At 37.6% G+C, this 17,317-nt stretch overlaps 1 protein-coding gene across 1 annotated transcript in view; it reads left to right on the top strand.

Annotated features, from left to right (window-relative positions):
• Nucleotides 1-15,714, top strand: part of ANGPT1 (angiopoietin 1) — a 160,999-nt gene extending 145,285 nt beyond the window's left edge. Inside the window, exons 8-9 of the mRNA XM_074145043.1 lie at nt 5,024-5,154; nt 15,554-15,714. Of these exons, the coding sequence (XP_074001144.1) occupies nt 5,024-5,154; nt 15,554-15,714 (292 nt within the window). The remainder of the gene's footprint in view (nt 1-5,023; nt 5,155-15,553) is intronic.
• Nucleotides 15,715-17,317: the final 1,603 nt, after the last annotated feature.

Raw genomic sequence — 17,317 nt, 5'->3', positions numbered from 1 at the left:
CCATTTCATACACTTTTAATAATATTTACAACTTTTTCACATGGATTTATGATGGCATTTATTTCTTAGATTTTTTAGTATGTCATTCTGTATGTTGCAGTCTTCGTATCTGCATATTGAAGAAAGACACAAATTTTTTAGTAGTTTATTTGGAATTATCTCAGGTTCATCTGTTAAACTCATCAAACATGTTGTGTACACATGAAAGAAGAATTCCAGGTGATTTAATCACTTCAAAAGTAAAAATTTCTCATGTAAATTTGAAATAGCTTTTCAGGCTCTCCTGCAGTTGTTTATGTAATATTTTTAGAACTATTCTTTTGATGCAATATAGCTTTGGTTTCAAGGGACTGCAGATAGTCAGGTTGTGTCACACAGCAGGAATGGTGAAAAGCAAAGCATGTTTAAAAGAGTTCTTCCTCACCATCTGTGTGTAGAGATCCCAAGCTGCCATTGCTATAATACATGGAAAATATGCAGAGGGAATTTCTAACACTCGTCCTAAATAAGAGGTTACAGTTGCAATTTTTTTTTAAACCGTGGTATTTCTTCTTAAGTCCATCAACTAGGAAAGCTGTGAGTCTCTAAATGAATACTATCAACTGCTGTGTTCCTCATAGTAATTTTAGAATTTAATAAAAATGTCTCAAGCTGCCTCAAATGCCTCAAGGATGATTCAAGGATTGGAGCATCTCCCTTATGAAGAAAGGCTGAGAGAGCTGGGACTCTTTAGTCTGGAGAAGAGAAGGCTGAGGGGAGACCTTATCAATGCTTATAAGTATCTGAAGGGTAGCTTGAAGGAGGAGGGAGCCAGACTCTTTTCAGTGATTGCCAGTGAAAGGACGAGGGGCAACGGGCACAAGCTGGAACATAGGAAGTTCCACTCAAATGTGAGAAGAAACTTCTTCACGGTGAGGGTGACAGAGCACTGGAACAGGCTGCCCAGGGAGGTTGTGGAGTCCCCTTCTTTGGAGATTTTCAAGACCCGCCTGGATGCAGTCCTGAGTAACATGCTCTGACATGCTCTGGGCAATCCTGCTTCGGCAGGGGAGTTGGACTAGATGATCTTTATGGTCCCTTCCAACTCTAAAAATTCAGTGAAATTCAGTGAAATTCAGTGAAAACTTAATATACATATGCAGCATTTCTCTTACTCCTACTTACTCATGATTTACTTGCCAATGCTTATTTTTTGCTATTTTAATTCCACTGTATACAGATAAAATAGACTTATTCTCCTTGTTTATTTGAGTATGAATTTGCTTTTCCCATCTAGTTCATAAATCTGAGCAGTTTCCACTGCTTTCCTTATCTTCAGAATTTCCATGCTGTGAGCAAGTGGGAGGATGTACTCCTGAAACTGCTCCTTGACTTTTGACTGGAATTAGTTGCTTTTCATTTTTAACTTCCTTTCCTTTGTCTCCTTCAAAAACAACCAAGAGGAACTCCACCCTGAATCGCCATCTTTTCAAGGCAGTGAAATTATGTCCTGGTAGTTATTCAGAGTTCTAGTACTATGAAGACTTGCTATCTCAAGGCAGGCTTGTTTGAACCCACATGTCTTGAACTGAAGCTCAGAAAGAGAAGAACTGACTCCTTCAGGACTGATTTTGGTTTTTTGATTGACACCTGATACTTTGCAGTATCACTTTTTCCTAACTGTTGGGCAATGCCAATTCAGGGAGAAAGGCCCAAAGCAAGAGAATTACTGTTTCACCCTGTGGTTCATCGGTACACAGCTGCAGTATAGTAAGCCTACTAGAGTTTAGATCTAAGCTTTATCCTTTTAAAGTCACTGGAGATCTACTAGACAAATGGTGTTGAGGGAAATTCAAGCATTACTGACAAGATCTAAATCTGTGCTGAGTGGAATGTTTCTAAAATATCAGGGGAAGAGTACAAGCTTGTAAATAATCCTAATGCCCTACCCCTTTGGGGAAAACATTGCACACCAAGTATTACTCATTTCTTTACTGTTTTCCTACATTATATGATTTTTTTTTATTGGACTTATTGGATTTTTTTTAATTTTATTTTTTTAGTGGGTTTTATAGTGTTGATTGTTAATGAAAAGACCTGATTAGCATTGTCTGTTTGTTTGAAGTAAACAGCATTTGCTTTTAAACTGACTTTATGAGACTTCTGTGAGCTTTGGTGTTGGTGATATAGTGAGGATGTATGGCCTTTTAAAATCAGATTGCAGTTATCATGTGACAAAGTAATTTTTCTATCAACACAACCTCAGGGAAGTTTATTTTGTTCTGCAAAAATTTAGGCACAGCTTACAAAACGAGGCAAAAGTCCAATGAATGAAGATGGGATCAATTCCAGCCATTTGTTTGTATGGAACATGAGCAAAGACAGATCTTAGAGTAATCTTGTTTAAAACAAGCATCCTTTGATAGAATAACATGGTAATTATGGGCAAATTGCCACTGTGATTGGACAATAGTAGAATACGATGGCCTTCCTGGATTCTTGCTCCTCGGCTGTTCCTTGTTAAATTTCTCAGAATCTTCATGATCTTTTATTGAGGCTCCTTATCCATTTTTGTGCTATCCAAATGTATTTGACTATCCATGGTATTAATATTTAATCCAAGAATTTTAATATGTTTATGTGTGTGTGTTATCTATATATAAAATTTAAAGATTAAATCGAAGGGTATTTAGTCATCAGGATCAGATAAGGTGACATGCAACATTAAAATCAAATGAAGGTAGGCAGTATAACTACTTTGGAAGGATAGCCCTGAAAGCTGTCTTTTCTTAATAAATTTTGGTTTTACCACGTTCATGCTTAGCATTTATTGTCTCCATTTTTAAAGATGGAGAAATGACACAGAGGAAGAATTTCAATGAAAATTAGGTGAAGTTTAAGTCAGTCTGAAAGTGCGAATCTCAGATTCTCTAGAGCCCTGAGTGCTGGTTCTGTGCCTTCAGATCTTGAGAGGGCTTGGTAACCTCACTGGGATATCCAGAAGAGGCTTTTCTGTAATGAGTTTCCATGACAAGTTTAACCAGATTGGCTTTGTTTGTGTCTAATATCCACCCATAGATGCATGCAAGACAAAAAAACTCAAACCAGCAGTTATGCTCTTGATTAAGGAAAGCTGCTATATGGTGCCTATGTGCCCCTTCTCCTCCCTCTCATAAGCAGAGCTCCAAACCCAAAGTTCTGTAGGAGTGCTGGGTTTTATTTAAATCTCAGTCTGGGAGACAGGCTCTCCTCCTCATGTCAAAAAAATGTCAGTGACTTAACTATTACTGTGTAGGCTAGAATGGGTTAGAGATGCTCTCTACTCCTGCTGTTAACACTGTGACACTTTGAAGAGAAGTATTTATCTTCCATCTAAAAAAATGGAGGAATGACACTCTGGTAAAGGCATTTACTTTTTTATTCATCCAAAGCCATTGGATAAAAATACAACAATCTAAGAGGCAGTGACAACAACCAGTGACTCCTAACTGCTCTCCTTGTTCACTGTGTTTGTGGGAAAATTTGGGAAGGCATTTTCTAGGATATCACTCCCAGCTGTAAATCCCAGAAAGAGGGATCATCTCTCCTGCTTTACACACGTTTAAGTCTTGCTTCTGCTACCATGGCCCCTTATGCATTTTGTATTCACTATTTAAAGATACAATTGCCCCTCTTCAATAACCCTAAAAAAAGCAGAACTGATGTTTCTCATCTTCTCTCCAGTGGAGAAGCCTGTCCCACCAGATACCAAGTCATATTCTTGGTTAGCCCTGTGGCTCGTGTTCCTGCCTGTAGGCCTTCAGTGAGACTGGTGAGGGATGCTCTTTTCTCCCCCTCATGCTCCAGTTGCTAGGGCTTGCTCCTGGGATGTAAAGATTATGGCTTCGTACTTTCCCAGTAGACACTGAGATCCTGTCTCCTCCTTGCTGTATATGAAGCTATCATGGCAAAGGATACCTTCCGCTTCCAGCAACGTTTTATGAAAAAAAACCAAGAATGTATACTGGTCAGATGTCTAATGTAGGTAGCTATGTACAGGAAGTAGTTTTTGCTGTGAGCATCCCTCTCCCAGTGATGTCTGTCTCACAGAGATGCTTAAGCAAAGGCAAAGGAAACCATTTTGTGTGACTTCTCTTCTCTTCTCTTCTCTTCTCTTCTCTTCTCTTCTCTTCTCTTCTCTTCTCTTCTCTTCTCTTCTCTTCTCTTCTCTTCTCTTCTCTTCTCTTCTCTTCTCTTCTCCTCTCTTCTCTTCTGCATGTCCCTGCAATTTTGAACTCAGGTCAGACATGCACAGGTCCCCAGTGTTTCCTTGCTGGGACAAAGGTGCTTCATTCAGTATCCCTGCAGCTGGCACACTTGACTTTGGGCATTACAGCACTGAGCGCCACAAATCCTCTGTTACTCGCTGGAGCTAGGCTCAAGCTTCTAGCTCATGGTTGTGGTTTCAACTAGTTGACAAGGCTCCTTAAGAAAAGGGATATTTAGCATTGCAAATCATGAAGACTTTTGTGGCTTGAACTCTAAGTTATTCTCCATTCATCACTCAAAGACAGCTTTGGCAGAACTAGTTTGCTGGCTTGTGCTGTTACTAATGGAATTAAAAATTCTGAAACTGCTGAAATCCTCTTTCGAGCCCAGGGATTAATAATGTGGCTGCTGTTAACTGGGAGTGCTGTTTCTGTGCCACAGTAGAGAGTCCAGCTACTCAAATACTCAATTATTCTGTCAATGTATTCCAGATCTCTGGGCACCTCTCCTCATTCTCTTTTCTGTTTCTGACCCCCTCTGCTTTATTGCATTTTCTGGTGCAGATTCCTTGTGCTCAGTTCTGCTCTGGGGCAGGGAAATGTGCTACAACAGATACATTGAAAAACCCTGAATGTCCCCATTTTACACCTGAAACAACAAAGAGATTGAGCCAAAACACAAGACATTTCTGAATTTTCCAAGTGCACTTCATATAAGGCACACCTGATGTGGGAAGATATCTGGGTCTTTTATTTTTCTTTTTAGTGACACTGATTGTTTTCTCTTATTGTTTCAGGCTTTATTTAAAAGGTCACAGTGGAACAGCTGGAAAACAGAGCAGCCTGATCTTACATGGTGCTGAATTTAGTACAAAAGATGCTGACAATGACAACTGCATGTGTAAATGTGCTCTCATGTTGACTGGAGGTGAGTACAACTCTGAAAGTATGTGGTACATTGATAGGAATCTACTCTGTTTTCATAAAGCAACCGTGGATGAAGTTGCATTAATGGATGTGTAAGTATTGTGTGAGAATTCCTTTTATTATTATTACTCCTACTGTTTTCTGTATATATATTGTGGTAGTGCCAATACCTCAAGATTCCTAACAGCAGGGAAGGGATTATTCAGAGACGCAGTCAGTATACTTCTGCACTGAAGCTGTTACAACAATGTCAGGGGGGAAAGCCTAAGCTAGTGTTATTTTTGAGGCAAGAAAGGCAAAGTAAGAGAGAAGAAGCTAAGAGATGAGGAAGGGGGAAAGGACTTTGTGAGAAGTAGGAGAATCAGACAGAAAGGGAAGAGAGAAAATGCAAGGAAATAGATAAGAGAAGGCAAAGCTTAAAAGCAATCAGAATCTGGACTTGCAGGATATTCTCTGTTTCACTTAGGGGTGTGATAATTTTAATGATTCAGCTTTCTGTCCTATACAAGCATAATACATATACATATATATTTGCATATAGACATAGTTAATGTGAAGGCTAATTCACTCACCTGTGAAAGACTAGACTTGGTGAGCTGAGTTGAACTGCAGAAGGAAAGAAAGAAGAGTCAAGGTGTGGGAGAGCACAGAGTAGTTGTACTGGGACAGTTTAAAGCACCAAGTCAATCTGACTGCCAGCAAGTACATGACTGATATTTGTTCTCTCCAATATGGAGAAGGAGGAATATCTGAGATTATCTCCCCGTATGGACACCTAAAGCTCTGCACAAGAGTGAGAACTTTTTCTGGGAAATGATGCTTATTCATGGTCCCTATATTGGTAGGCTCATTTTTATCTCCAGGAAACCACAATAAAGCAGAAAACTTAAATTGGGATTTTTTTTTTTTTTTATTGACTGTATGATCAAGAAAGACTCTTATCTTCACATCTGATCTTCTTCAGAGACTCTCCCTCAGTGATTTCTAACTTCCCTGGAAAAAAACTTACAGCATATAAATTATTCAGTATTTTGGATCAGACTGTTAAACTGCTATTATTTGTGGTTACTGGCACTCTGACTGAATCCAACTCACGCCACATTCAGGCCTCTAAAGCTGTCATCTACTAACAGAAGGCGGGTTCCCATCACTAGGAATTTATATCAAATACACAATGTAGCTTCTCATTCTCTTTAGCCGATTGGAAATTACCCGCTTTGGGGAAGTCTTTAAGGAGATGATTTTTCAAAATTTTCTGACTTCCTCCAGTGTTATCTTATTAAAAGTCATCATGGGAAACTTATTCCAGTATGGAGGTAATCAGGCACTACCTTTCTATAAAAAAAGAAGCTAACCAGGTAGTTCTAGAGACAGAAAATAGATGAGAAGTCAGTAGTTTATTTTAATTAAGACTGTTGACCTTTCCCTTTAAACACCATGCTAAATTAAAGTCTCTTACTTCCAGGGCAGGCCAGGGTCTAGTGAGAAGCTTCTAAACGTGAGTAGTGTCTGTGCTGAAGTGCAGACTCATTCATGTATCCAAGCTGCCTGGAAATACCTCTGCTCCCAGACAGCTAATTCTGGGAGCTGAGGGTTTTGTTTATTTTCCTGCCCTGACTTCTATGGCAGGTCAATGCCCTGCTAAGGTCAGCCTGCTGTTGAACAACCATTCCACAAGGTTCACATATATTTTGCTGCAGCAGTCCTGTAAATCAGCAGGAAAACCACATATTGGAATATACTGCTAGCAAATGAAAGGAATAAGGAAGAAGGGGGAGAATTACCAAACGCTGAGGAAACCACAAATAGAACAAATCACTACAGAGTAAAAGGAGATGCGGTGAGACTTTGGAGACAGATGAGTCTAGTCTTTTGGACTGGACTCAGTACTAGTCTTTTGGAGAAGGGCTGTACAGCACTGAGTAATTTGTAGTTCTTCAAAAAGAGAAAGACTTTAATCATGCAAGAGTTCTCCTCAAACACTCTGCTATCATTTGCTCCTTGAAATGTCTTTCTCATTCTTTGATAAATATCAGAAATTGAATTAAATACCAAAACATTTGTTTTGTGTGTAGATTTCAGTTTTGTGCCACAGACAAAGACTAATTAAGAAAAGCAGCAATGATAACAGGTTTTGGAAAAGCTTTTTTTTTTTTTTTCCCAAAGATACCACACTCTGTTAGTTTTGGCAACATCACAGAGAGCTCTTTAATGATGAATGATATGAAATCTACAGGCAGGTTCCCAGCTATCTTGACAGTTTGGTTGAGCCTGTTATCTCTATGAGGTGAACTGAATATATTTATGTCAGGAATAAAGGCTGAGATAAGCTGAAGCTCAAGACTGTGATATGGTTATAGTCAAGGCTGAAAATAAAAATGAAAGGAAAACACATTTCTCTCTGTGATCTTACTAGTTGTCAGTTTTATTTGGTCTATATCAAAACTATTATTCTTGCTCCTCCTTTCTCTCCTCCCTCTTCCCCAGAATAAGAAATTAAATACTGGGAGAATAATACAGTAGCTTCAACAGAGTTTTGTGTGTGTGTGTTTCTTTTCCTTTCAAGAGCCATGCTATGCTACTTGTCTGTATCTTAACATTGATTTTAGGGAGTGGCTTCAAAAGTACATGCATGAGCTGGATTCTTAGGTCCTGTGAACTTTACATGGTAATTAAATATTTTAACTGCTTTTTTCTGCCTTGGAAAATTTAAACTGAACATGTTTGGTTTACTTTAAAGGGAGGCAAAGCATATTTATTCAAATCATTTCTTCATTTAAACTTATCATTGGCCAAAGCAGCAAAAAAAATGTATATCATGAAAATACATGTTAAGAACTGGTAAAATATCTCAGGCCACTAAAATGAACAAAAGGTTATATTCCCATATAATTTCAAGCATTGCTCTGAAGAGTATCCCAGTGAGCTACATACATGGCTTTTTGCAAGAAGCAGCACTTAAATTATAACAGTCACGTGAATGATATCCAAGGCACTTCAGACAGATTTCCAATAGGAGAGCACTTAACATGTCTGGATCAGATTCATGGGCACAAGGCCAAATTAGAGCATCCCGCCAGGATACCACCTGTCAGCTGAGCCCCAGGAATTGTTTATGCAATTGTTTTCAGTCACTGGAAAGTGACTTCTGGTAATTTGGTCCATAGTGAAGGAGTCTTAAGGTGACTTGCTTTGTCTTGCATTGGCTGCAGTCTGAGATGTTCACACAAGCATTTACCTTGCTTTAGGTAACAAGCTAAACTTCTGGTCCCTGAAATAATTTGACAAAATGATGGGGAGACTTTCTAGATGTTTTGCTAGTATTGAAACACCATATAATTTTTGAAATAACTTTTTTTGTTTTACTGGAAGCAGAGGTCCATCCAGCCGCAGTCTCCTGTCTGACAGCCCTCAGCAGCGGATGCCTCAGTACGGGCATAAGAACAATGCAAATAAATGATGCTTCCCCTGAGTATTTTCCCAGTATCTTTCACATCTCAGGGGCTTCCCCGAGCCAAAGACAGTTCCCATGTATTTAGTAATCCTCAATGGATTTCTCATCTATTAAGTGAGAAACTGCACAATTGCAATCCCAAGCAGTGGCACGCTCTTTGCCTGTTGTTTCACTGCTTTTTTCTCCAAGTGGTGAATTTGTGAATCTCTGGCAAGAATGCTATGGAGGATTCTTGTCATGACTTGGAGGGAAGTTCTTGGCTCAATATAGAAATCTGCCCATCCATTATCCAATCAGAAAAAGCCACAGTTTCTGGTATATTTTGTTTGAAACAAAGCTTCAAAGGCAGCAACCTCAGCACACTTAGAAGTATCCAACATGAACCCCTCGACATACATCTACTTACATAGGAAAGCATCAGTTTTTGGGTTTTATGCATATTGTTGCCTTCATAAAGAAGTTACATATAAAACACCATTAATGAAGTATTATTTATATTGCTTAACATTTTGACAGAAAAATATAACCACTGTGCAGATAAGAATTTATTGCAATATTTTTTGATTTAGGCTTTATATATTATTGGAAATATTTCATTAGACATATGACCATTCAGCACTTTTAACAAAATCATTACTATATTGCTATGTTTATCAGGGTTAAGTATGGACAATAGCAATGAAGTATTAGGAGAACACCAAGTGACCAACTTAAAAATTATTATGTTGTTACATTTAGGAGATCAGCACATGGTCACCAGTCTGAAAGGTTCATGTTATTTTTACCTCATAAAAATGTCCTTATAAAAAGGACTGTGTTATCCAGTTGATATGAAAAGCTAATGCCTTTTTGTCTTATATCCAGACAGCTAAATTCTGATTTAATCTTCAGAATGTCAAGTACCAATTACTAAGTGGCAGTCTGGTCAATCCAATACTGTAACGAATAATAGAACATAGGCCTGGAAATTTCTTCCAGAGGTCATTTAGTCCCTTTCAAAGACAGACTCTTCTCTACCTATTTATTTCTGTCTTTCTGTTTATCTTCAAGATTTGTAGTAAAAGACATTAATTCTCATAATATAATGTTACCCAGTTTGGGTAAACTTGATATAAGAAATCTTTACTTGTTGACTAAACTAATTCTACAATAATTTAAGTAAGATCACAGAATCACAGGATCGTAAGGATTGGAAGGGGCCTTGGGAGATCATATAGTCAAACCTCCCTACCAAAGCAGGTTCATCCAGAGAAGGTTGGACAGGAAACCATCCAGGCAGGTTTTGAATATCTCCAGAGGAGACTCCACAACCTCTCTGGGCAGCCTGTTCCAGTGCTCTGTCACCCTCAAAGTAAAGAAGTTTTTCCTCATCCATCTTGTCCTATCCTCTGTCACTGGAAAGAATAGACCATTCCTTTGCATTCCTTTGAAAAGCTGCTTTGTTCAGCAGCTTTTTTATGCATTTGAGATTGTTGGCAATCTGTCTTTTGAATTCTGGACTAAACAATTGTAAATCTTTCCTCTTACATTCATTCTTTTGGACTCTGTCCAGTGGATCCACATATAGCTTGAGGTGTCATCCAAAACTGCACCCAGTCTTCTAGCTGAGAAGTTACCAATGCAAAGTAAAACAGAGCCGAAGTATTTCCATTTAACTTCTTTAAAGCTCAGAATGACAGAAACATTGAAATCTTTCATAAAATCAATCATTACGTCTTTGAACAATAAAGACTATCTCAATATTATTGCATTAGAAATCGTTCTTATTGGCTTTGTTGCCAAACGCACTAAATTTTATGGACAAACCTAAAGGGCTTTTCATAGGATCCATTTATCCCATAAACTCATACAAATGTACTGGTCAAACATACTTTGGATCTTATTGAATGGATTGTATTGATCTTACTGCATTTGGAGGCATTCAGCGTACTCCAGAGGGAGAGCAAAAACAGATGTGTGAAGAAAGGATCTGCCATCAAACATACTGAGTTTAGACACCTATTCTTCTAGTAAGTAAAAGGCAGCTAAGAACCTCTCATCAAACCTAAGTGATCATTAGCAAATTCCCAATGCATGCTAGATTTACAGTTCACTCATGAATTGATGAGCACTAGCTTACTAACAAAGAATTTTACATACATACATGCTTAATTACAATTTATACAAGCCAAAGAAGGAAAGCTGTTAGCTTTGGCATACAAAAGCCTTTTTTTATGTTGCTTTTGACAAAGAAGATTCTATCATGTAAAAATTATATTTATGACTTCAGAAAACCATAATAAAAGATCGGGGTTTTTTTGTAATATCATTACTCATTTGAGTAATGCTCCTTTATTAGGGAGATTTTTGCAAGAACTTGTAGAAATTAACTCAACATACATTCCTATTTGACCAAAGATATAGTACAAGCAGGTCTACGGAGCTGAACTCTCTGGTGATAGGTGGCTTAAGCATTCAAAATACATTTATTTAATGAAAAGAGCTGACATGAAATTTAACAATTTCCCGGTGGTAACAGCAACACTAATTAAAAACCAAAGCATAACAGTCCACAAAGCGTAAGCATGCTTTAACTGCTCCAGAAGAGCAGCTGTCTACAGTGGGGATTCATGTTTATTTGTATAGCTGAACTTCCAAACAACTTATCAATGTATTATATAAATTATTTCTTGTTTGGACAATATACTTTATGACCCAAGGACTTTTATTGCAAACATAGATTGTAGTGTTGTTGTACTACACAAATTATAAGAGGTGGGCTAACCTCAAAAGACTGAACTGACCCTCAGTTCAAATAAGTAATTAGTGACTTCATGATCACAACAACTTGAAGAAACTGTGTTCCTGAATAAAAACTCTTAACCTTCTCATGAAAGCCTCCTCTCCACGACTTCATTAGTCACTTTAAAATCTTGCTTCAATTATTATTTCTCATAATGTCCACGCTTCATGATTCTCATGCCCAATTCAAATATCCCATGGAAATCATTGCCAAAAGCATCTCTGATGTTAAAATCTTACTGCTATTCAGAGAAGAGTTATTTGAGAAAGCCTTGTAGTGGAAGACAAACAAGATTCTTCATGGGAGGAAAATCCTGTGGACTGCAGGGAATTAGCCAACATCTAGCTACTGGGAGTCTTTCCCTGGGTCAGACTATCTCATGGCTCTGGAGCTGCTTTATTTGGTGTTTTTCTGCAATGACAGTGCTGCAGGTATCTTTCAGAAACCTCTGTTTTACATTCCCCTACATCCTTCCAGCCACCAAGAAAGTCATTGCTTCCATTCCTCTTTCACCCAATATACAAGGTATCTACAAAACGTTTCCTTTACATCCATTTAAAGATGTGGGTTTTGGTATTGAGATATGTGGTAGGAAGTCTTGTGACAATCTGAGGCCCTATGGGAAATGAAGAGCTTTGAGAGGACTGCAGGGGATGATGGAGAGAAATAACCTTATGGAGAAGGAAAAAAGACACTTGAAAAGAGAAATACATTAGGAAACATCTTTAAAAATATTCATACAGTCTCACTAACGAGGAGAGTATAATAGGAAAAAAAATGCTTATTAAAACACATTTTGAAGGAAGTATTTATTTAGAAGAAATCTGTGATGAGAGATTTGACCAAGTCCTCACAAAGTTCTATAAAATTTTGTGTTTCTTCAACTCATTCTGTTTTAAACATAGATTCTGTAGGGCACTGCTGAAATCCTTCTCCCCAAAAAAGCCATTTACACATCTATTGCTGTTCCTTTAAGATGAAATGGTAACTAGCACAGCTTGCCATGTCTTCATCCCAACACCATAAACAGAACCCAGCTGCATCTGTGTTCCAGCTTTGAAAAATGAGGATTAGATTTTCTCTGTTTAACTTTGTCTTAAGTTTCTACAAGATTATACTCTGGTTACAGTAAAACATCAGCTGTATGACTTTCTCTTTCTTTGGTTATTGCCCCCTTAGGTATAACATTGTAATCAAAGGGAGGTCAACTGCATCAAAATAGAAGTTTGCCAAAATTTGTCTGGCATAAATTCTTCCCTCAAGATTTCATTATGAAGTGTTACTTCTGAAAAAAGCCCACAAGTATTATCCAAAATCTGAGAAATTACTTTACAAGACTAGAAACATAAATTACATGGATCTGAATACAAAGGACAGAGTAAGCACTGGATCTGAATGCTAATCATGGTCAATATCATATCAGTAGTAGCAAGGCATAGTTCAAAATAACTTCATAGAGTGCATTTATTATAGGTAGATAAAAAGCTAACGATTGAATATGATGCAATTGGAGGATTCACTTGGGCCATGCACATTGTCAAAAGGAGCTTCTCACCGTTTAATTCCATTTCCAGAAGTCAGAGTGGGAAACACATTGAAAATTTAAAATTCCGTTTTTCAGTCCTCAGTGACACCTGCAGAATGCAGTACCCACTCGTTAAACGATCAGTTTAACACTACCAGTGGTACTTGAAAAAAGTTTGCAGGGGGAATCTTGGGAAGATTACAATGCTGTGATGTGCAGACTGAAAAAAATTTTTAAAATAAAGTGGCATTTAACCACCAAAAGCAAAAGCCACCACCTGATATTTATGATCTTATTTGCCTTCAAACATGAAGGCAAATGTTCAGTAAAACCATATTACATGGAAAGAGGCCTAAGACATATGCTAAAGATTCACAAGGTCTTACTATGAAAAACAATCAGCAGAAATCTTTCTGACAGATAATGCTCCTAGTCATTGAGGTTAATATATTTTTGACGTTGGGAATATTAGCTCTTTGCAGTCTGGGGATTCATTCTGCCTTCCTCAGTCTGAACTAAGCATCTTTCTGTTATATTACATAGATACCCTGTAAGGTGTTGGAGAGAAAATTCTATTCCCATCAAGATATACAGCAAAACTCCCACTACTTTCAGTAGAATCAGCATGTCACCTAGTTTATCTTGGTCAGTTTGTATTCTGTAATCTTGGTGTTGCCAAGTTTCATGTTATTTGGAGTTTTCCTTAAGACTCTAACTCCCGTGGCAATACGAAATTCACCTTAACAAGAAAAGAACTTGGGGATGTAGACAAGAGAGTTAACCAATTAATTTAATCTTAAAGCAACAATTTAAAACATATCTGAAGATCCACACTGTTTTTCACTACTGACTCCATTTTCTCTATTGGTTAAAGACAAATATACATATCTTCACTGCAGAAGTTTAAAGGTGAGATGACTTTTTTTTGCATACAGCTCACAACCAAACCTCCTCTTCTAGCAATTTGGAATTTTCTGCATTCAGTCATACAAATGGTAGCAAAACCTCTGTCATTATTAGTAATGTACTTAATAAATATTTCTTGTTTATTTTCAGTGCTATTTTAACAGAATACTCGCAAAGGTGGAGGTATGGCTCTACATGCATTTTCTTTGGCAGAAAACTCAGGTTGAAAAGTTCTTGAGCTGTTACACTTCTTTCTTGTTCTAACTTCTCAGTTTATTACTGCTTCAGTTATGCCAACACAACTGTTCATAGGGCCATTCTGTAAGCCAGGTTTCTGGTTTGCCCTCTGAAAGCAAATCTGAGTCACCACACTTTTCAGAACAGTCTTACAGCAGTGAACTAGAAGCACAAGCATCTGGACAAGACATTTCTTTCCCTATCTTACCAGTAGAATAAAATATATGCAATTCCAGACAGAGATCTAAGGATTAATGAGTAGGAAGCCACTTCTTGCTGGGAAAGAACAGTCGGGGTAAGGGGACAGAAAAGGCAGTTAGCAACTTTCTAAGCCTAACACTGATATCAGTCAGTAACATTTTTAATATCTTTGTAGTCAGTGATAGATAACTAGTAATTTTCTGCTACCTGTACATGTGTAAATAAAGTGCCTACAAACACCTTTAAAAAAAAAAAAAAAGAGAGATTGAATGTACATTTGTCAGTTTTCTAGGGGCCAGATGGGAAGTTGCTTAGATGCTTTGCAGAGAAGGGAACAAATCTCAAACGGATCTCAGTTTGGACCCCCGTGACACTGCTGCTGACCCAAAAGAATTTTGCACATTTCAAGATCAAGATTAGGAAGCTCAAGATTTAGCACAGGTTTTCACATTCAAAATAATAAGATTAAGGATTGAATGTCACTGTTCTGGCCCAAACTGTACATGCAACAAATATACGTTGATTGAAGTTGGCCATACTGTCACCTAAATGCATGCTCACTCAGGTAATCACCTAAATCATCTATACATGATGATATAGGTATTCTGACTAACAGCGTCATACAGGGTTATAATTGTCTTCTTCACTTAGTCCTTCCATTCATTTGCTAAATAAATCTATCATAAGCTGTAAAGAAAGAGTCTGCCTGTCGTTCTGAATACTGATTATCTGTTATTATAATATTGTAATCAATATGACAGGGCAGCACCACCACACTCATAACCCGTGCTTACTAAGAACATCTGACCTCAGAACAAAAACAAACTGCGTGAGCAATTGAACAATCACAGATAAAGCAACAGAAAAGGACTGGACAACATGCTTATACTCAAAATAAACAAACAAGTGAAATTATGCAAAATACTTACAAATTATAGTCTTTTTCTGAGGCTTATATGAGATGGGTGAACTGAAATACTGTCTAAACATGGAAAGCAGTTTATTTTTCTTAGTTGTTCTTGTACTTGCTTCACATACTGCGTATAAAACCAGAATACGTTAGGACTTAAATACTTTTTCAACTGTGCAAATACAACTGTGCACTCTCCAGCACCACTGTCTACAGAATGGCACAAAAAAGCAAAAAAGGAAAATATGTAAACACCCCTCCACACACACCCCAGGAGTGTTTATGAGCCTAGGAATACCAGAATTTGCTAACTAGCTAAACCTATAAAGCAAAATAAGAATGCTTAGTGCACTTGCAGTTTAATTGTTTGTCTTAATGGTTTCAGGGTGGTGGTTTGATGCCTGCGGCCCCTCCAATCTCAATGGGATGTTCTACACAGCTGGACAAAATCACGGAAAGCTCAACGGCATCAAGTGGCATTACTTCAAAGGCCCCAGCTACTCCTTACGCTCCACCACCATGATGATTCGGCCCTTGGACTTTTAAAGACATTCAGCAGTGGATCCTAGAACAAACCAGGACAACACTGCCCTCAGTAGCATTGCAGTCTGAAGGAAAAAAGGTGAAGGGCTTCTTGAAAGCAACATATAGGGATGATGCAAAGTTGCTTCATTATCACTCCATAATAAAACTTTTCAGCAGTCACCCCATGTTTTGATGACTGGGTGAGGCTTGGTTTAGAAGAAGGTGGCTTCAATGATTTTCCAGAGAAGAACAACTGGATCTGGTTGTTCTGCCTGAATCTGGTGCTTGTCAGAGATATCTTTTTTTTTTTTTTTAATGCAAAAACCATACTAGATTATTCAGCTACAGCATCAGAATTTGAAGAACTGAAATGTATCAACCACAGTCTATTGAGTAGAATGTTATTCAGCAGTGAAATACCAACATTATGTCCATGAAAAAGGACTACAGAGACACCTTTATTAAAACGCATCTTAAAGCACTCAAGGTGACCACTCCAAGTATTTTTTTTCTTAAATGAACTGAATTCGAATGGTGGATGGATTTACGTTAATCTGAGAGTCATATAATTTGTGCAAATATTGCTTTTCATTAAATCCTTTAAGGACATGTTTCTCATAAATAATCTGAGTCAAATGTATGAAGAAAGATAAGGTTAATAAGCATGAATTCTTCAGTTGCTCCGTAGAGGTAAGTCAGATAATTGGCATAATCCCTGAGCTAAGATTTATAGTGTGCTAACAAAAGTAGCTGTGTTTTGAGGTTTTTCCCTTCTTTCATTAAAGGCAGTCTGAATGTCATACAGAAAAATTAATGGAAGGTTTAAAGAATGTGAAATATTATCCTAAAGAAAATATGGGATTTTGCATGGAATATTTCCATCAAAAGTACACAGGAAGGCAAACTGTTCGGATATATAAAAATGACATAAATGCATAGCTTAAGGCAATGGATTCATTTTACAGTATCCTTGCATGTGCACAATTTATCGTTAATTCTTTTACCTTTTTATTAAATTTTCCTTTCTTCACTGTATTATTACATTTTTGTGAATATCGGAAGCATGCCAGTTCTACACAGTTCTTAGGCTACAACTATAAAAAATACTCATCAGAATTGTATAGAAAATAAAGAATTGTGAACTTGTAAATAGCATGTTTATATTTCCTGTAATGGTCATTTAATTTGTATAGGCAGCCCTGGCCCTACGCAAAGGGTGTAAAGCCTCAAGAGGATATAAATATTAAAAGAACTTTAGAAGACTGCTTACAGGTTGCTTACAAGTAATTTTGTTATATTAAAATGTTGCAGAAGTGTGTGGCGAGATGCACAATTCAACTATTAGGAAAGATAAAGTTCCTATAATAACAAGCAACAAAGTAGCCGCGTGACCCCCGGGGTTACAGAGACAACTCTTTCCATTTACAGCCCCTCCTCATTTAGTCATATGAATAAAGTCCGTTTGGGAAAGTAGCTTGCAGTCATTCTAATTCTGCTATATATGAAAGGAAAAACCCTGCTCCCACTGAAATCAAAAGTTACGTTCTCATCGATTAAATTGGGACCAACATGACGTGCAAATCTGAATGTGGAGAGTTTGTTGATTGTGTGTGTTGCTTTGTTT

This window comes from Numenius arquata, chromosome 3 (genome assembly GCF_964106895.1).
Source record: "Numenius arquata chromosome 3, bNumArq3.hap1.1, whole genome shotgun sequence".
Taxonomy (NCBI): Eukaryota; Metazoa; Chordata; class Aves; order Charadriiformes; family Scolopacidae; genus Numenius; species Numenius arquata.
The sequence above is the reverse complement of the archived record's forward strand: the minus strand, read 5'-3'. Positions and strand labels throughout refer to the sequence as shown.